At 33.6% G+C, this 22,983-nt stretch overlaps 2 protein-coding genes across 2 annotated transcripts in view; one reads left to right on the forward strand and one right to left on the reverse strand.

Moving 5' to 3' along the window:
- Positions 1-22,951, reverse strand: part of ESPL1 (extra spindle pole bodies like 1, separase) — an 810,416-nt gene extending 787,465 nt beyond the window's left edge. The window contains exon 1 of the mRNA XM_053708312.1: positions 22,858-22,951. The gene's annotated coding sequence lies outside the window, so the exon portion shown is untranslated. The remainder of the gene's footprint in view (positions 1-22,857) is intronic.
- LOC128654411 (uncharacterized oxidoreductase YtbE-like) lies at positions 19,011-20,246 on the forward strand. Its single transcript, XM_053708313.1, is given in 2 exon segments — positions 19,011-19,688; positions 19,691-20,246. Coding segments are annotated over 2 exon segments (870 nt in total). The 5' UTR covers positions 19,011-19,012; the 3' UTR covers positions 19,885-20,246.
- Positions 22,952-22,983: the final 32 nt, after the last annotated feature.

Genomic DNA, 22,983 nt, shown 5'->3' on the forward strand with positions numbered 1-22,983 from the left:
ATTATTTTATTAGGTTTAGAATGGTGTTTAGCAAATGTTTTTGTTCATTTAACTTAGTTTAATTATATATTCTGTGTTGTGTGATTATTTTATTAGGTTTATAATGCTGTTTAGTATTTAAAGTCTTCATTTCAAAGCTTTAAAAATAATGTATTAGGTGTTACTTATGACAATTTTGAGAGGGGCCTGGAACCTAACTCCCTCACTTCCCATTGACTTACATTATAAACTGGGTTTCAATTTACAACCATTCCTTCTGGAACCTAACCCCGGCGTAAACTGAGGGCTACATGTATCCTGTTATCTAAAAACACCAGACATATTATGGACCTATATGCAGAATTGTAATTTGATGTTTCAACTGTGAAAAAGACTGAACATTATGTGATAATGTTAGCAACTGTCACTATTTAATTCTCAAACAAGGTAATACAGTTGACTAATTTTGCATTTGAAAGCCGTTATATAACATAAAGATACATTGGAATTGAATACTTCTTTATATTATGAAGTAATTTACATTCTGTCATCAATGATCAGCGGTTAACCTCTACAGCAGAATCGCAACTTATTACAGGATATGACTGAGATTTTTATGCAGCTACGATATGTCAGTTGATTATAACTGTACTGAGGTAAATTGAAGTGAAGAATTTAACTGATATCTCTTATTCTATTACTGATATTACTTGCTCTGAAGTTATATAATCTGACAACTATCTTTTTCAATCAGCTGCTATCTTGAAAATTATAATTACATTTATTGATGTCTGAGGCCTATAATTGACATGGATAATATTTCAAACGACTGTGTGTGAAATTGAGAGCTGTGAAGGGAAACAAAGTTGTTATGGAGCTGAATACTGCTTGCTATGCTGAGGTGATTTCTATTGCCTATCGTCAACAATATGCTATTGAGCCCTGTTTGCACCTAACATATTGTGAATATATATGATAGTTCAGCGATCTGTACTTGAGACAGAGTTTTAATGAAATATAAAGTTATAACGGAGAGCTGACATACAAAATAGTACGATAATCTGAATTTGAAGCTGGAAGTTATAGTTAGCTACAAAGATATATTGGAACTAAATACATCTTAGTATACTGGAGTGATTTCTGTCATATTTCATCGACATTCAGCTGTTAATTTATATTGCAGTTCCATAACTTTTCACAAGACAAGATTGAAAACTTTTATACAGCTGTGAATATGTTAATTACAACTGTACTGAGGTAATTTAAAAGGAGGACTTTATTCGACATCCCTTACTATTTTGTTGGTGTTACTTGCTTTAAAGTTATAAACTTTGACATCTGTCATTATTAATCAGATGTTTTCAAACTGGCAAATTTCAATAATAGTTATTAAAATCTGAGCCCTATAACTGACATCTATTATAATACAACTGTCTAAACTTGAGACTAAGATCTGTGATAAATTACAAGTTTATGCCAAAGTTAATACACTGTTCACTTTGCTGAAGTGATTTGTCTCCTGACGTCGTTGATCAGCTGCTGGGCCCTGTTTACACCAAACATCTTATAGACCTAAATATAGAATCGTAGTTTGTCATTTCAAGATAAAGACTAAAGACTTTGTGAAACTACGTTGATAGATGTCACTGCTTTAAACACTTTTTAATATTCTGAAGTAATTTTGATCATCTGCCATTAACTATCAGCTGCTAATCACACTGCTGATTCGCAACTTTTTTCAGGTCAGGTCTGTGAACTTTATACAGCTATGATTTGTCAATAAGTCATGTCTGTGCTGAGGTGAATTAAAAGAGGAACGTTTATCTGACATCTCTTACGTTATTATAAATAATACCTGCTCTAAAATAACAAATTCTAACATCTATTATTTCTGACCAGCTGTTTTCATAATTGTAAATTATTCTATCATTTATTAAAGTCTGAGGCCTATAACTAACATATGGAGTAAAGTAGCTGACTAAATTGAGACTGCGAGCTGTGATAGAGTTCAAGATTTTATCAGAGATCAGAACTTATTATACTGAGATAACTTCTTGTCATTTTTCATCAGCGATTAGCTGTTAAGCCCTGTTTCAGAACCGCAACTTTTTACAAGATTAAAATTGTTTGCAGATACGACATAGCGTTTATTTATATTGCAACAGATATATACACAAGGGATGTCCTGTGAACAAACAATTGAGAATTATAATATTCCTCACAGATTAAATATGTCTGTTAGAAAAGCCAATAAACAAGATAAAGTTGTTAAACCTAGTGCAAATGGTACAAATTCTTTCCAAAAAAATATAGACAAAAAAATATGGAACACGCTACAGATTCAAGTTTTTCAATCCATATTGACAATGAGGAACCCGTCAATGCATCTCAAATAAATCACTCTGAGTTAGATGAAGGAGGTCCTGTTACCTTAAAAGCTATGGAATCACTTATTAATCAAGTGAAATCCTGCATTAAGGAAGAATGTGCAAGTCTCAAAAAAGAATTAAATGATTTAAATGGGAGAGTTGAGACTCTTGAAACTGACAAAGAAGAAATAACATCTGATATACGAATGCTGTCTAATAAAATGCGAAATCAGCAAATTCATATACAAGATTTGGAAACAAAGCTTGATGATATAGAGTACAGGACAAGACGTAACAACCTAAGGCTGAAAGGTTTACCGGAATCTATTTTAATTTCTCATTTACAAATTTATTTAGATGGTCTTTTTAGATCATTACTTGGTGAAGATCATCCCAAACATTCAACTATCCAGATGGAACGAGCACATCGCTCTCTAAAACCTAAACCTCAAGATAGAGATCCTCCTAGAGATGTTGTGATTTGTTTTACAAGTTTCCAAGAAAAAGATTATCTCAAAAAGCTAGTCAACAACACAACTTTCAATATCAAGGTGTAAATATCAAATTCTTTGCAGATTTATCAATTAGAACACTTCAAAAGAGAAGAGAATTCAATGTTTTAACTCTTCACCTCCGTAATTTGAATATTCCTTATAAATGGGGATTTCCAGTTCATTTACAAGTTGTTAAAAATGGAAGAAGATTTGATTGCATTCAGCCAGAAGATACTATCACCTTCTGTAGAAAGTTGGATATCCCTACACCTAACAAGACACAAGAAATATCTTCAATTCATCCAGAGTCAAAAAATACATCTCTTCAATCTACATCTACTAAAACATGGAGTGATGTTATCAAAAGCCCACCAAATAAAAAACATAAACATCGAGATCTACTTCAGGCAAATTCATCAAATTGAAATATGTTATCGGTTGTGTTACCATTTATGGAACTTTAAAGTTGTTATTAATCAGAAATATATATGAATCTATTCTTTCTTGTATGTTTTGTTTTCAGATGTTTTGATTCCTTTACAGTTTGGAAACTCTTTAAGATCCCATGGAACTGCTTCAATTGAAGTTATTATATGCAGCTCATTACTTAATCATCAGACATTGTTATTTTAATGAATTGATATTTTGATTCCTTTACAGTTTGGAAACTCTTTAGGATTCAATGGAACTGCTTCAATTGAGGTTATTGATTTAGTCCTCAGACATTGTTATTTAAATGGATTGGTAAGTTATTAACTTAGGTTTAATAGTTTTACTGTTATACTAATTTTATTCTTTCAAAATATTTGGAAAGCTCTTATGCCTTTGAAATTTCCTTTATTTCCAAATATATGACATTTCTAATTATATTATACTCTTCATATAATTTGTCTTATTTTAAGATCTTCATTGATCTCTAATGTTAACATTGATAATAGTTATGATTATTGTTCACAACTTTCTGTTTTAACTATTATCCAGATTGTGTTTAATATTTAATTCTTCTCTATAGTATTTACAGGTTCTTTATCCTATTTTATTAATATTGTAATGGTCCGTTTTATTTAGAATATTATATTCACAAGGTTTACAGATTTGATTGTGCCTTAATTATTACCTTGTTTATCCTCCTGCAAGATATAACAGTTAACTTTTTGTCATAATATTCTATTAACTATACATATGGTGTTTATTATGTAATGTGATGTTATTCATGGTTTATTCTTTTATTTTATTTTTTCCCGATGTAAAATACATTTAATTATATGCCTTATTAACCTATATTTGTTTTAATTACAATACTCCTTAAAACTATAAAGATAGTCTTGCCAAGCCACTCCTTGACCTACATAGTTAATATTACCTTTATTGGTAATTTTAGCTAACCCTTTTTTCCTACATCAAAGACACATTCCCTTTAACCAAGAAATACTTATTTAGAATGTATTATCTATATTTTCTCACATAGAGAAAAAACTTAATTTAGTTATGTGTTCAACTACAGCATTTAATAATCTAAAAATAGCAACCCAAAATGTAAAAGGCTTCTTATCTGCACAAAAAAGTTCAATTGGCCTACATGATTTTCACAAGAAACATCTTGACATAGTTTTTATCCAAGAAACTCATTTTAGAAAGACACACAAACCTAGACTCCCTACTTTCTATTTTGATAAACATTACCATTGTTCCAACATAACTAAAAAAATGGAGTTACTATACTCTTTAAGAAAGGTCTTCCCTTTGAACTTATATAAAAGAAACAAGATAATGAAGGTCGGTATCTTCTTTTGGTAGGAACTTGTTACGGCAGACCGATCACCCTCCTAAACATATATGCACCAAATAGACCCAGGTCATCTTTCTTCAGAAAAATTATGATAACATTGCTTTACCAGGCTAAGGGACCTATCTTTATAGCTGGAGATTTTAACTTTCCATTAGAACCAGAGTTAGATGTTTCCACTAAGAAATCCTATATGTCAAATAATATAATTAAAGCTAATTGGCTTGCATTGCAAATTATTCCTACTTTTGATACTTGGAGATTAACACACATTTCGATTAGAGACTAAACTTTCTTTTCTCATCCTCAAAAAACTTACACGCGTTTAGATTATATTCTTTGTGATCAATCCTCCCTACATCTTTTAATAGATTCAAAAATTTCGCAAACTCCCTGGTCCGACCATGCAATGGTCATAAGTTCCTTTAAATGGCCCTCAAAAACTGGAATCAGAAACTCTTGGAGACTTAAAAATATGATTTTCACAGATCCTCTTATCCTTAAAGATATTACTGACAAGACCACATTATTTTTCGATATTAATGATCCCAATCACACATCATATATTAATAATCGGGAAACTTATAAATGTTTCATTAGAGGGGAAATCATTAAAAAAAATTCACAACAACGTAAAATGCTTGAATGTAAATATTCAGAATTGATTCAGGATCTAAAGAATAAGGAAACAGTTCATAAAAATAATCCAACCTCTACAGATATTTTGGATCAAGTTAACCGTGCCAGAGATGATTTAAATCAACATCTAATTAAATGCGCTCATCGAAGAGCCCTAGCCTTAAATGCAAAATTCTTTGTAGAAAAAAATAAAGCTGGCAAATTAATGGCTAGATCACTTAAAAAGAAAAGCATATAAATATTTTATTAGAATGATTAAAACTAAAAATAATCAATATTTACATACCAGTCCCGAAATAGCGAATAGTTTTTCAGAATATTATAGCAGGTTATATAATCTGGGCTCGAATGAAACTCCTGAAGAAAAACTTAAACAGATTAAAGACTATCTTTCACAGATATCCCTTCCTTCATTAGACGATATGAGTAAAGAAGATCTAGAATCCCTGTTTGATCTGAAAGAGTTGCAAGAAACTATTAAGATGTTGTCCACAGGTAAAGCCCCTGGCCCAGATGGGTTTACTCCCAAATTTTATAAACTTCTGGCACCCCACATTATTAAACATCTATTAGACCTTTTTAACTCCATAAATAGTTTGTCTCCTTTCTCTAAACAAATGCTAGAAGCCATTATAACTGTCATTCCCAAACCAGATAAAAATCCCGAAATGGTTGAAAATTATAGACGAATTTCCCTCCTGAATATTATCTCAAGTTATATGCCAAGCTCATAGCAAATAGACTCAAACGATACCTTCCATTTTTAATTAATGAGGACCAAGTTGGTTTTATACCAACTCGTGAAGATAAAGATAACACTACTAGGCTCCTTCAAATTATACACTCTACATCGGTCAATAATATGCCAATCACTATCAACTGATGCTGAAAAAGCTTTTGACAGAGTTGACTGGCAATTTCTGTGGTCTGTATTAATGAAATTCGGTATTCCCCAAAAATTCATAAAGAAAATATTACCCATTTATTCATTCCCCAATAACACATTTTCTTCAAACTTTCAAATTTCTAATGGAACTCGTCAGGGTTGCCCTTTATCTCCACTTCTTTTTGCTTTGTCAGTTGAATTTCTAGCAGCCAAAGTCCGAGCATCCCATGAAGTAAAAGGAGTTATACTTGGAACAAGTAATATTAAAAACCTATTTGCAGATGACATACTATTTACCTTAACTAGTCCTTTGACTTCATTGCCTTCTCTTGTAGACATACTAACCGAATATGGAAGACTTTCTAACTTTTCAATTAATATGAGAAAATAGACTATCATGCCAATTGGAGTATCAAATGAAGAAATTCAGTTTATTAGAGACCACACATCCTTTGTTTTATCCAATAAGTTTACTTATTTAGGTCTTATTCTACCCACCATTTCTGATATTATTACAACTAACTATATGAAACTAAAACAAAAAATTGATTTAGATCTTAATTCATGGTATCGAACTGGTCACTTGTCATGGCTAGGGCAAATTAATGCCATTAAAATGAGTATTTTACCAAAAATCCTATATCTATTACAAACGTTGATTCTTGTCCCATCAAGTTCATATCTTAATAATTTACAAAGATGTATAAATAAATTCATTTGGTCCTTTAATAAATTGAGAATTTCAAGTCATACTTTATATTTATCCAAAGAACAAGGAGGTTTGGGAGTTCCCAACATTGTAAATTACTACATATCAACACATCTCTCTAGAATTGTAGCCTGGAATCAAATTATTACCCCCAAAGCATGGGTTACTCTGGAAGCACAAAATCTTGTACCCAATAAGTTATACGAAATGTGTTGGATACCAAATACATTTAGGTCCTATTCTACTCAGGTAAACCCTTTTACAGCTGAAACATTACGTATCTGGGATAAAATTATCATCAACAATAAACAGATCTCTACTCTTTTTTTCTCCCCTCACTCCCATATTAAACAATAAAAGTTTCCCTGGTATTAATATTAAAATACCTGTTCAAATATTAAACTCTCAAGCTTATATTCCTATTTATTCTCTCTTACAAGATGGTCATATTAAAACATTTCAAGAAATTCAAGAAGAGTTTGGCCCCCCATTTAATACTTGGTTTTCTTACTTTCAATTAAGACATTTTATAATGTATCATTCAAATAAAAATCAGTTTACAAGAAATTGTACTCCATTTGAATTATTATGTCTTTTACCTAAAACCCCTAAACATCTAATTTCCTCTGCATATAAATTCTTGCAACAACATGACTCCCTAAAACCCTCATCTTTTAGAATACAATGGGAAAAAGAATTAAATATATCCCTTAATGATATTAATTGGAAACAATGTTTCACATCCATTAAAAAATCCTCTATTTCAATGACTATTGTTGAAACCAATTATAAATTACTTTCTAGATGGTACTTAACTCAGACATGTTTACACAAAATATATACATCAGCATCTCCTAATTGCTGGAGAAATTGTGGAGCTAGAGGAAAGTTATCTCACATCTGGTGGGATTGTCCCATACTAAAGCTGTTTTGGTCTCAAGTAGAAGTTAGTATTAATACAATATTAAATTCTAATATAACCCTTTATCCTCAGACGGTAATTCTAAACCTGATTCCACAATTTTCTTGTCAAAAAAAGAAAAATCTATTCCAAATTTTATTAAATAGCGCTAAAAGACTTATCCCTCGTCTTTGGAAAAAATTACAACCCCCTACTCTTCAAAATTGGTTATGTGAGGTAAGACATGTTTTGTCTTTAGAAGAATTGTACCACTCATAATAATGAAGTTGATCAATTTTAATATATTATTCTTGTGGAATCAATTTATATAAAAAAATAATATTGTATAATACCTTTAGTTATCTCTAGTATTTGATGATTATTTAGTATTTATTTCTTGGTACTTTTCATTATCCCGATCTAATTTTTGTTTTTGTTTTTATTTATTAATTATAAATATATTATTATATTGTTATTATTTTATTTCTAAATATATTTAACTGCATATAAATTTCTGTATGCATTGTAAAATGATATACCTGTTTTATGTATCTTATTGTAATTTCAATAAAAATCATTTAACCCCTTAAGGACAAGGCCATTTTTCAATTTCTTTCCCTTAAGGACCAAGGCTATTTTTAAATTTCTGTGGTGTTTGTGTTTAGCTGTAATTTTCCTCTTACTCATTTACTGTACCCACACATTATATATCGTTTTTCTCGCCATTAAATGGACTTTCTAAAGATACCATTATTTTCATCATATCTTATAATTTACTATAAAAAAAATTATAAAATATGAGGAAAAAATGGAAAAACACACACTTTTTCTAACTTTGACCCCCAAAATCTGTTACACATCTACAACCAGCAAAAAACACCCATGCTAAATAGTTTCTAAATTTTGTCCTGAGTTTAGAAATACCCAATATTTACATGTTCTTTGCTTTTTTGCAAGTTATAGGGCAATAAGTACAAGTAGCACTTTGCTATTTCCAAACCACTTTTTTTCAAAATTAGCGCTAGTTACATTGGGACACTGATATCTTTCAGGAATCCCTGAATATCCCTTGACATGTATATATATTTTTTTAGAAGACATCCCAAAGTAATGATCTAGGCCCATTTTGGTATATTTCATGCCACCATTTCACCGCCAAATGCGATCAAATAAAGAAAAAATTCACTTTTTCATATTTTTTTTCATAAACTTTAGGTTTCTCACTGAAATTATTTGCAAACAACTTGTGCAATTATGGCATAAATGGTTGTAAACGCTTCTCTGGGATCCCCTTTGTTCATAAATAGCAGACATATATGGCTTTGGCATTGCTTTTTGGTAATTAGAAGGCCGCTAAATGCCACTGCGCACCACACATGTATTATGCCCAGCAGTGAAGGGGTTAAATAGGGAGCATGTAGGGAGCTTCTAGGGTTAATTTTAGCTTTAGTGTAGTAGACAACCCCAAGTATTGATCTAGGCCCATCTTGGTATATTTCATGCCACCATTTCACTGCCAAATGCGATCAAATAAAAAAAAAAAAAGGTTAATTTTTTACAATTTTAGGTTTCTCACTGAAATTATTTACAAACAACTTGTGCAATTATGGCATAAATGGTTGTAAATGCTTCTCTGGGATCCCCTTTGTTCAGAAATAGCAGACATTTATGGCTTTTGTGTTGCTTTTTGGTAATTAGAAGGCTGCTAAATGCTGCTGCGCATCACACGTGTATTATGCCCAGCAGTGCAGGGGTTAATTAGATAGCTTGTAGGGAGCTTGCAGGGTTAATTTTAGCTTTAGTGTAGAGATCAGCCTCCCACCTGAGAGATCCCACCCCTTGATCCCTCCCAAACATCCCTCTTCCCTCCCCCACCCCACAATTGTCCCCACCATCTTAAGTACTGGCAGAAAGTCTGCCAGTACTAAAATAAAAGTCTTATTTTTTTTTTTTATGATTTTTTTTTAAAAAAAAAAAAATCTGTTTAGCTGTGATGGACCCCTCACTTAGCCCCCAACCTCTCTGATCCCCCCCCCCCCCCAAACAGCTCTATAACTCTGTCTGCCAGTACCCAATTTGCCTCCCAAAAATGTTTTATTTATGTGTTTTTTTTATGTAATTACATTTTTTTCTGTAGTGTAGCTGCCCCCCCCTAATACCCTCCTCCCTCCCAGATATTTTTGACAATTATTTCCCCCCCTCCCTCTCTCCCATTCATTAATTCATTGGTGGCAGTGGCTCTTGCGCGCTCCCTGCAGGCCCCCGCGCGCTCCCGGCACCCACATTGCACATTCAGGAACCGGATGCCGGGTAGCGATGGGCCGCCCACCCGCCTCCCTGCAGCTGCTCCCACCCACCCACCAATGATCGGGCCCATCGCTACCGGTGCAGAGAGGGCCACAGAGTGGCTCTCTCTGCATCGGTTTTGGAAAAAAGGTATTGCAGTGATGCCTCAATGTCGAGGCATCACAGCAATACCTTGAAAGCGGCTGGAAGCGATCAGGATCGCTTCCAGCCGCTTTAAACCCTGATGTCGTACAGGGTACGTCGCTGGTCTTTAAAGACCAGGTTGTGTGCGACGTACCCTGTACGACATGCGTCGTTAAAGGGTTAAAGATAAAAAATATCTTGAATATCTATATGCAATGGTAAATAACCAGCTATAAGGTTAGGGCAAAAATATCTAGTCCACTCTTAAAATAACAGATATATACTTAGAGGTTAAATCTTGTACAAATCACAATTTATTAAAAATATATAAAAAATAAAAAAAAAAGTCAAAAGCATAGTCCCAAATCAAGAACAAACCAATGTGTAAAAACACATAAGAGGGCGCTAGTATGTCTGGTGACACCGTGAAAAAACAAAAAACAACAAATATAATATACCTAGGTGTGGATGAATACTACAAACTGAATGCAATCAAAATATAATTATATAAGAATTGCTAATAATAATGATAATAATAGAAAGTGACACCTCATTAAATTTGCATAGTGAAATAGTCCAAATTTTATCATAAATAGTCTAATGGATCACCAGAAGTCCACAACAAATTCCAGCAAGTGGATTCGGTTTCCAAATGGCTGTAAGAATGATCCTCTCCTCCGATGTGAAATCAGTGATCTGTATAAATTACAAATAGAAAAGGACGACCATTGTGTGTATCGATAGTTCAAAAGACCCCACACATGCAGCCCACTCTAATCCAGGGTACTCACACTTTGGCTGAGCACACCAGTGTGCTTGTGGATACGATCTGGTTATCTGAGCCAACCAGCTTGCTCTTTCACAGGCAGCGTTCTCCTCGCAGCAGCTGTACACCAGCTGTACACCAGCAGACTTTTTGTAACTTCACAGCAGTATGGTAATGAGCACCTTGCTTGATAAGGAATGGCGGACAATGATTTAAAAACACAAAACTTCTTTAATCATTGGTATTAAAAAAATCCTTCATATACAAGCAGGTGGAAAGTGTACACAGATTAAAAATTGCTACGCGTTTCTCAGCACTATCGGCTGTTTCCTCAGGCATAAAACAATACACATTTAAACCGGCTTTATAGTGCCGCTCATTACCATACCTCTAATCACTTTAAGGTGTGTGTATAAACGGACCAATGAGATCCTGTCTCATATGTGTCCACACCCAGCGATCATTCTACCTGTTCGTTAACCTTAATATATTAGTGCATATAAATATTAAAAATAAAATATCTCATAAATGCTAAAAAATCACATGTAGAACCCCATATTTATATATCTATTGGGATCGTTGTTATTTAATAGTTTTTCTAACCCATAGATTTATTTAGTTATATTATAACTGACTATGTAGTATTTTAGAATGACATGAATGGTTAATGCAGTCTGACAAATCCAATGGAGACTTCGCGGTCTTCCTTTAAATTGCATACAGTTCTCCAATGTGTCAAAAACAATTGTATATATATACTAAAAATTACCGTCATTATATTACTACCTACAGAGAGAATTTGCTCCTACTAGCCTTTTTGTGGGAACATATTCGCATATTCACTGACTAATTATGTTAAAGGGGCATATTTACTTAGAAGGTGCACAAACCTCTATATCTAACCCATATGTACTTGCTTTTATAGACCATTAGAGGGTGTTCTAATATAGTAATATATACAATAGAGAAGCAGTTGATGACCTATTAGATCTTAGATGTATACTTAATATAAAACAAACAAAACCAAACGGCATTATTTAAATGACTACCAAATTATTAGATTATTTGTTCTAAGCCACTATTATCTGTTAACCTATGTATGATGGATAAATACATGGTATCTTAGATTTTTCAAATTGCGTCTATGATCCAATGAGACATATTTACAAAAACGTTTCCAATATGGTCTAATAAATTATATTTTAAACTTGTGACTATAATGAAAAGGTGTTATAGTGTCACTAATGATTATTTAAAAGTATGTTGAACAATTATTTGAATATACAATGTGACAGTTCAAAAGTATTTTAAATTTAGTGTGAAGTGTACCTACCTAATAATATGTTCCTTCATAATAATATTGTAGGGACAGATAGCTGTCTATTCATTAGGTATTAAAAATACCATCTTATACTATACCAAGTGTATATAATAACTAATGATTATTTACTAAAACAGGATTATCCTGCCCTTAATACTAATATATATATATAGTATTTTTGATCACCTTTTTGGTAATTGAAATAAGATGACCAAAGTGACTTAAACAATAATAATGATTATGTGACCTATTAAGTGACATACATAAGATAACTAATGAAATATTTCCTATATGCAGAATTATCCTGCTATTAATACTAATAAATATTTAGTATTTTTGATCACCTTTTTAGTGATTAAAATAAGATGACCAATGTGACTTAAAAAATAATGATAAATATGTGACCTATTCAGTGTCATACAAAAGTGACATTTTTAACTATTTCAGTGATTCGTAAATAAACAAATATATGTGAATCTATTACATGATTTACCCAAATGCTGCTGAGTCTATGACCTCATTGAGTCCATCTGGAAACAAAGATCCAAACCTATGGATCCAATAAGTTTCCCTTTGGCGCAATTTACTAAATCTATTATATCTGTTGGAGCAAGGAATGCTTTCTAATGGTGTAATACTGAAGCTACAAGGATCCCCATTATGTTCTTGGATATAATGTCTTGAGACGCTGTGTTTATCTGATTTTTTCTTTATATTTCTAAGATGTTCGCTCCATCTAGTACGTATGTTACGAGTGGTGCGCCCCAAATACTGTACCCCACATTTGCAAGATAAAACATAGATCACGAAGGTGGAACTACAGTTTAGAAAATTTTTAATTTGATATATTACTCCAGTTGTATGTGCTTTGATGTTTTTTGCTCCATGAGTAATATACTGACACATATGGCACCTAGATTTTCCACATCTAAAAGTGCCTCTAAGATCAGTTCTATTTTTGTGTGTATGTCTAATAGCTTTTTTTGAAATCACTACCTTACTGGGGGCCAAGGTTTGTTTCAAATTAGGTGCTCTCCTAAAAACTATATTAGGATGTGTGCCTAGATTCTTCTTCAGTATAGGATCTCTAAGAAGAATTGGCCAATGTTTATGTAAAGTTTTTTTGATAGCGTTGTGATTAGAATTATATTGGGTAATAAACAACGGTTGTTCAGTGCCATTGGTTAATTTTTTCTTATTCTCTTTATGTAGATCCTTCTTTTTAGACTCTAATATAGTCGACCTATCAATCCTACAGGCTTTCGAATACCCATTGTCTATAATTTTGGCCGGGTATCCTTTTTCTCTAAATCTATCTATTAAAATCTGAGATTGTTCATAAAATTGGTCTTCAGAACTACAATTTCTTTTCATACGGCAAAATTGACTAAATGGAATATTATTCTTCCATTGCTGGTAGTGATTGCTCTTGTAATGTAAAAAATTGTTGCAATCAACTGTTTTGAAATAAGTGCTAGTGCATATATTAAAATCCTTGTCCAGAGTTAAAATTAGATCCAAAAATTCAATTGATTTCGATTGCACATTGGAGGTGAACTGTATGCCCATTTCATTATCATTCAAATAACTACAAAATAAATGTGCTTTTTCCTTTCCCCCCTTAAAAACAAATATAAGGTCATCGATGTACCGGCCATAGAACACCAGGTTGCCCCTCCAGTTAGAGTTATAAATATATTTTCCTTCAAAATAACCCATAAATAAATTTGCAAAACTTGGGGCAAACCTGGTGCCCATGGCCGTACCTTTAATTTGCAAATAAAATTCATCTAAAAATTTAAAATAATTATGTTTCAAAATAAAATCAATTAATTCCAACAGATATTCTTTCTGTATAGCAGGCATAAACATATCTTCCTCTAAATAATATCTCACCGCATGTAATCCTAATTCGTGAGATATATTAGAATAAAGGGCACTAACATCTGCAGTTATCCAAATAACATCCTGATCACATTTTACTTTTTCCAATTTTTGCAACAAATCTGTAGTATCTCGTATAAAAGACGGAAGATTTTGAACATATTTCTGCAAAAAATTATCTATATATTCTGACAGTTTGTCGGTCAGACCATTAATTCCCGCTATAATTGGCCTACCAGGTGGTCTTATGGGGTCCTTATGAATTTTCGGAAGATGGTAGTAAAAAGGGATAGATGGATGAATAGGAGTCAGATATCTCCTCTCCTTAGAATTTAATATTCCCTCTTTACTACCAAATTCCAAAATCTGTATGAGTTTTTTTAAAAAAGTAATTGTAGGGTCAGTATCGAGTTTTCTATAATACTCCCTATCATGAAGAATTTTCTGTGCTTCACAGACATAGTCAGTGTAATCTTGAAGGACTATGCCCCCGCCCTTATCAGCCTGTCTTATAACCAAAGAGGAATTATTGGCTAGGGATTTAAGGGCTCTTTCTTCATTCGGCCAGAGTCTTTTTTGGCCTTTTTTGGCCTTTGGGGTATTTAGGAATCTTTTCCAGGTCTTTTATACGAGATACTACAGATTTGTTGCAAAAATTGGAAAAAGTAAAATGTGATCAGGATGTTATTTGGATAACTGCAGATGTTAGTGCCCTTTATTCTAATATATCTCACGAATTAGGATTACATGCGGTGAGATATTATTTAGAGGAAGATATGTTTATGCCTGCTATACAGAAAGAATATCTGTTGGAATTAATTGATTTTATTTTGAAACATAATTATTTTAAATTTTTAGATGAATTTTATTTGCAAATTAAAGGTACGGCCATGGGCACCAGGTTTGCCCCAAGTTTTGCAAATTTATTTATGGGTTATTTTGAAGGAAAATATATTTATAACTCTAACTGGAGGGGCAACCTGGTGTTCTATGGCCGGTACATCGATGACCTTATATTTGTTTTTAAGGGGGGAAAGGAAAAAGCACATTTATTTTGTAGTTATTTGAATGATAATGAAATGGGCATACAGTTCACCTCCAATGTGCAATCGAAATCAATTGAATTTTTGGATCTAATTTTAACTCTGGACAAGGATTTTAATATATGCACTAGCACTTATTTCAAAACAGTTGATTGCAACAATTTTTTACATTACAAGAGCAATCACTACCAGCAATGGAAGAATAATATTCCATTTAGTCAATTTTGCCGTATGAAAAGAAATTGTAGTTCTGAAGACCAATTTTATGAACAATCTCAGATTTTAATAGATAGATTTAGAGAAAAAGGATACCCGGCCAAAATTATAGACAATGGGTATTCGAAAGCCTGTAGGATTGATAGGTCGACTATATTAGAGTCTAAAAAGAAGGATCTACATAAAGAGAATAAGAAAAAATTAACCAATGGCACTGAACAACCGTTGTTTATTACCCAATATAATTCTAATCACAACGCTATCAAAAAAACTTTACATAAACATTGGCCAATTCTTCTTAGAGATCCTATACTGAAGAAGAATCTAGGCACACATCCTAATATAGTTTTTAGGAGAGCACCTAATTTGAAACAAACCTTGGCCCCCAGTAAGGTAGTGATTTCAAAAAAAGCTATTAGACATACACACAAAAATAGAACTGATCTTAGAGGCACTTTTAGATGTGGAAAATCTAGGTGCCATATGTGTCAGTATATTACTCATGGAGCAAAAAACATCAAAGCACATACAACTGGAGTAATATATCAAATTAAAAATTTTCTAAACTGTAGTTCCACCTTCGTGATCTATGTTTTATCTTGCAAATGTGGGGTACAGTATTTGGGGCGCACCACTCGTAACATACGTACTAGATGGAGCGAACATCTTAGAAATATAAAGAAAAAATCAGATAAACACAGCGTCTCAAGACATTATATCCAAGAACATAATGGGGATCCTTGTAGCTTCAGTATTACACCATTAGAAAGCATTCCTTGCTCCAACAGATATAATAGATTTAGTAAATTGCGCCAAAGGGAAACTTATTGGATCCATAGGTTTGGATCTTTGTTTCCAGATGGACTCAATGAGGTCATAGACTCAGCAGCATTTGGGTAAATCATGTAATAGATTCACATATATTTGTTTATTTACGAATCACTGAAATAGTTAAAAATGTCACTTTTGTATGACACTGAATAGGTCACATATTTATCATTATTTTTTAAGTCACATTGGTCATCTTATTTTAATCACTAAAAAGGTGATCAAAAATACTAAATATTTATTAGTATTAATAGCAGGATAATTCTGCATATAGGAAATATTTCATTAGTTATCTTATGTATGTCACTTAATAGGTCACATAATCATTATTATTGTTTAAGTCACTTTGGTCATCTTATTTCAATTACCAAAAAGGTGATCAAAAATACTATATATATATATTAGTATTAAGGGCAGGATAATCCTGTTTTAGTAAATAATCATTAGTTATTATATACACTTGGTATAGTATAAGATGGTATTTTTAATACCTAATGAATAGACAGCTATCTGTCCCTACAATATTATTATGAAGGAACATATTATTAGGTAGGTACACTTCACACTAAATTTAAAATACTTTTGAACTGTCACATTGTATATTCAAATAATTGTTCAACATACTTTTAAATAATCATTAGTGACACTATAACACCTTTTCATTATAGTCACAAGTTTAAAATATAATTTATTAGACCATATTGGAAACGTTTTTGTAAATATGTCTCATTGGATCATAGACGCAATTTGAAAAATCTAAGATACCATGTATTTATCCATCATACATAGGTTAACAGATAATAGTGGCTTAGAACAAATAATCTAATAATTTGGTAGTCATTTAAATAATGCCGTTTGGTTTTGTTTGTTTTATATTAAGTATACATCTAAGATCTAATAGGTCATCAACTGCTTCTCTATTGTATATATTACTATATTAGAACACCCTCTAATGGTCTATAAAAGCAAGTACATATGGGTTAGATATAGAGGTTTGTGCACCTTCTAAGTAAATATGCCCCTTTAACATAATTAGTCAGTGAATATGCGAATATGTTCCCACAAAAAGGCTAGTAGGAGCAAATTCTCTCTGTAGGTAGTAATATAATGACGGTAATTTTTAGTATATATATACAATTGTTTTTGACACATTGGAGAACTGTATGCAATTTAAAGGAAGACCGCGAAGTCTCCATTGGATTTGTCAGACTGCATTAACCATTCATGTCATTCTAAAATACTACATAGTCAGTTATAATATAACTAAATAAATCTATGGGTTAGAAAAACTATTAAATAACAACGATCCCAATAGATATATAAATATGGGGTTCTACATGTGATTTTTTAGCATTTATGAGATATTTTATTTTTAATATTTATATGCACTAATATATTAAGGTTAACGAACAGGTAGAATGATCGCTGGGTGTGGACACATATGAGACAGGATCTCATTGGTCCGTTTATACACACACCTTAAAGTGATTAGAGGTATGGTAATGAGCGGCACTATAAAGCCGGTTTAAATGTGTATTGTTTTATGCCTGAGGAAACAGCCGATAGTGCTGAGAAACGCGTAGCAATTTTTAATCTGTGTACACTTTCCACCTGCTTGTATATGAAGGATTTTTTTAATACCAATGATTAAAGAAGTTTTGTGTTTTTAAATCATTGTCCGCCATTCCTTATCAAGCAAGGTGCTCATTACCATACTGCTGTGAAGTTACAAAAAGTCTGCTGGTGTACAGCTGGTGTACAGCTGCTGCGAGGAGAACGCTGCCTGTGAAAGAGCAAGCTGGTTGGCTCAGATAACCAGATCGTATCCACAAGCACACTGGTGTGCTCAGCCAAAGTGTGAGTACCCTGGATTAGAGTGGGCTGCATGTGTGGGGTCTTTTGAACTATCGATACACACAATGGTCGTCCTTTTCTATTTGTAATTTATACAGATCACTGATTTCACATCGGAGGAGAGGATCATTCTTACAGCCATTTGGAAACCGAATCCACTTGCTGGAATTTGTTGTGGACTTCTGGTGATCCATTAGACTATTTATGATAAAATTTGGACTATTTCACTATGCAAATTTAATGAGGTGTCACTTTCTATTATTATCATTATTATTAGCAATTCTTATATAATTATATTTTGATTGCATTCAGTTTGTAGTATTCATCCACACCTAGGTATATTATATTTGTTGTTTTTTGTTTTTTCACGGTGTCACCAGACATACTAGCGCCCTCTTATGTGTTTTTACACATTGGTTTGTTCTTAGTTTGATACACATTTGCGCTTATGATATTTGTGTTAAGAGGTGCTGCTTTAATATTTTTAGGGATATTTTACTTGTTTATATACACATGTAATATCTAGGAAGGATCTAACAAATCATTGTTAAAAGGAGCAAATAACCATATATTGTCCCCACAAGGATACATACCATATCATATGGTGCTTGTATATTACTAATTTTTGTAATAGGTGTTTTAAGTATTAATCATGTATTTTATTTAACAGCGCCCTCTAGTGATTGTTTCACAAAACTTTCTTTGATTATAGTCCCAAATCACCTGATTTAATATAAACAAGCCAAATGACGATTCCTTTTATTTCTGGGTTGCAGATAAGCCAGGAGTAGTTGTATACGTATACTGTCCTACAAAAGTGAGAAGTAAACCTCTGTAGACATCCTTTAGGCTAAGGGCATAACAAAACAATACCCACAGAATCATTCAAAAATTCTTGGCTGGCAGCATGGAGATATCTGAACCCTCCCGCAGTGTCACCCTTAACAATGGAGTAATTATGCCCCTTGTGGGTCTAGGAACTTTCCGTCTCCGTGGATATCAAAATCTCTTTCCGGTTGTGGATGCTGCCCTGGCTTGCGGTTACCGTTCTTTTGACACTGCCACCGTTTATCGCAATGAAGCAGATCTGGGCCGTGCTTTAAAAGAACTTCTTCCCCGTCACAAACTAAGTCGTTCAGACATCTTCATTACCAGCAAGTTGGCACCTACTGACTTGGGCAAGGGGGCACGGGAGGCCTGTCTACGGAGTTTAGCAGAATTAGGTTGTGAATACCTAGATCTTTATTTAATACATTGGCCTGGCAAACAGGGATGCCGTAGCGAAGATACTCGTAATGTTCAGGCTAGAGATGAAAGCTGGAAAGCTATGGAGGATCTCTATCAGGAAGGCTTGATCAAGGCATTGGGGGTATCTAACTACACCGAGACACACTTGACACAATTGCTGTCATCATGCAAAGTCCCTCCAGCTGTGTTACAAGTAGAATTCCACCCACGGCTGCCGCAAACCTCTCTTGTACACTGGTGTAAGGAACACAATGTCCATCTGCAGGCCTACTCTTCTCTAGGCTGTGGGGCTTTGTTGACAAGGGAGGAGGTAAAAAAGGTGGCAAACGCCATGGGTGCACACCGTCCCAGGTGTTGCTTAATTGGGCCCTTGTGCAAGGTGTTGGCGTCATCCCCAAGACTTCCAGTCCAGAGAGGTTGAAAGAGAACTTCAGAGTGTGGAATTTCCAGCTGAGTAAGGAAGAGATACTGGAATTAATGAGCGATGGCAAAGAGGAGAGATATTGTTGGGATCCTACAGGAGAGGCTTAAAGGGGAAGTACAGTCAGAGCAAGCCATTTTAAACAACTTTATAATTTAGTTACTTTATCCATTTTCTTTATTCTTTTGGTATCATTTGTTGAACAGAATACCTAGGTAGGCTCAGGATCTGTGATGCACTGCTGGGCACTAGCGGAACACAGTTGAACCAATTACAAGAGGCTCGTGTGTAGTCTGAGCCTACCTGGGTTTGCTATTCAACAATGGATACCAAAAGAACAAAGCACATTTGCTAATAGAAGTAAAAGTTATTTAAAAGTGCATGTTCTGCTCTGACGCGTGAATGTTTATTTTTTAATTTACTGCCCCTTTTAAAGGAAAATTAAAGTCAGGTTTTATATTTAAAAAAAAACAAAAAAAAAACAACACAATACCATGTGCAGGAGCTCAGTGGAGTGAAGCAGTTGGTGCTTTGCACAGACCAACTAACCGATTATGAGATTTGTTGACAACTATTTTCATAATCGATTATAACTATTAGTTGTTGCAGCTCTAGATATGTGTTTTCTTTTTCAAGAAAAGATACCAAAAGAACAAAGCACATTTGAAACTGAAGGTGTCTTAAAAATTACTTGCTCTATCTGAAGAATCATGCAATTTTAATTTTGACTTTAGATGGACATTGAAAGGTAAAAAAGAACAAGGTTTTATGAATCAGAGTATGACATGTTTTGCACTACAACATCCCTTTAAAGGGAAGTATGGCAGAAAGACCCACATTTCAGGCACCAGGCCTAATTTTAAGTCACTATGGTGGTATGGTACCATGGATTTGTTTAGCCCTGTACTACACCAACCTTAAAATGGTTTAAATATTACAATTATATTCCTTTACAATGGATTTGAAAGCCTGTATTACTATTAAAAGGGATACTCTAAGGAAAACAAAATACCTTAAAGGGACATAATACTCATATGCTAAATCACTTGAAACTGATGCAGTATAACTGTAAAAAGCTGACAGGAAAATATCACCTGAGCATCTCTATGTAAAAAAGGAAGATATTTTACCTCACAATCTCCTCAGCTCAGCAGAGTAAGTTCTGTGTAAAAAGTTATACTCAGCTGCTCCCAGCTGCAGGTAAAAAAATTAAAAAAAATGAAGAAATGAACAGCAGCCAATCAGCATCAGTAGTGCTGAGGTCATGAACTCTTACTGTGATCTCATGAGATTTGACTTAACTCTCATGAGATTTCATAGTAAGCTTCCTTTACCTGATTGGTGAAATAATATGAGAGTGCACGAAGCTCATCCTTTCAGTTGTCCCGGGACAGACATACTAATATGTTGCTTAGAAATCCTTTACAATGGGAGGTGGCTACTGAGGAACTTTTGAGGTAAAATATCTTTCTTTTTTACATAGAGATGTTCAGGTGATATTTTCTAATCAGCTTTTTACAGCTATGCTGCATCACTTTCAAGTGTTTAAACATTTGGGTATTATGGCCCTTTAAAATGTTAGAGCATTTAACACTAGTGACCCATGAAACTAGCCCTTAACGCTCCTAAAGAGAGCACAGAGCTGCTATGCCCTAGTCAGGAGGTGCAATGGACATTATCTACCAGTTTTTAAAACTTCCAATTTAGCATTTTGTTTTTCCATTATATAGATCCTATATTAAAAGTGAAAAAAATATGCTTTATACTTTTGTACATTGGTCAAGCACACACAAAAAAAAAATCATAACCATTCTCAATCAGTACATTGTGTATGGCCAAAACCATTTTAGATGGATCGTCATGGTGATGTAAATGTACAGAAATACTTATGCTCCATAAAAAAAAATCATTGTGTGTCAGCGCTGCGGAATCTGTTGGCGCCCTACAAATACCTGATAATAATAACAAAGGTGTGAAAAACATAGCAGAAGTACCCCTTGAGACCCGCAGAACACTGCTGAGCAGAAACCGCCACTGATCCAACCTGCAGCGCTAGTCACACAACTCAGCTGTGTAAATAGAACTGCTAATTGGATCAGTGGTAATTTATGGATGGAACCAGCAGAGCACATATCTTTCAACTATAATTGTATTTTTTTGTAAAAAAAATGTCAAATGTAAAACCGTTTCATAATTAATAACCTGACAGACTTTCCTTGATGATTTTGTTACACATTTAAAGGGACATTATACACTAGATTTATCTTAGCATAAATGTTTTGTAGATGGTCCATTTATATAGCCTATACATCTGCTTTTTTTCTTTTTTTAAAATTAATAGTTTTGCTTATTTATAAATAACATTGCACGGATTTTCAGACTCCTAAGCAAGGCCCAAAGTTTTAGGAGAATACTGATGTATACCTACTCCAGCTTCCTCCTGTTTGTGTAAAGAGTAGTTTCATATGCAGAGGAAGGGGAGTGTCTGTTTTTTTATTGCTATAGAACAACTTCCAGTGGGTGTTCCAGCTAACATTTTCAACAGTGCTAAACTGGGAGCTTCTAAGTAAGTTTTTAAACGGTTTTAGATCAGTATCTGTGTATATTATTCTTTGTAGTGTCTATTATATGCAGTTAAATGAAAATAGCAATATGAAAGGGACAGTATAGTATACTGTCCCTTTCATACATCAATCTCCCTGATGGTGCCACACAGAACTGGGTTCATTCAGTGAGTTTATTTTCACGGTCATATACAACAGAAACCAGGTGTATCACATGAATTTCAATACTTCACTGAAGTTAATACAAAGGGAAAAAAGTGTCACTTTATATGACAAGACCCAAAAATTGTTTAATACGCTGCGCTACTTGTGTCAAATAGTCTCAAACACGAAGACCCGCATACTGAAGTCTGTGTCAAAATAAAAATACGTTGTTTGTTGTTAAACACCCGGCTGCCACTACCTGCCAGGCGGCTGCTGCAAAGTATTTAAACGTTTCCTGATACTTAACGTGTTAGCCACCGATGTTATTGTGTCTGCCTAAAAGGATTTTGTTTTTGAGTATATTGTGTTTATTACCCAATCTTTGTCGTTATCTCTTCAGTTTTTTTATCCAGTAAACGATTTGTTTTCGCCTGATTCCTTTTTACGGCCCGCGCCTTCACGCCTTTCAAATCTCACCACTCAGCCAACCACCAGTGAGTC

The sequence above is a fragment of the Bombina bombina genome, chromosome 3 (assembly GCF_027579735.1).
Source record: "Bombina bombina isolate aBomBom1 chromosome 3, aBomBom1.pri, whole genome shotgun sequence".
NCBI classification, from domain to species: domain Eukaryota; kingdom Metazoa; phylum Chordata; class Amphibia; order Anura; family Bombinatoridae; genus Bombina; species Bombina bombina.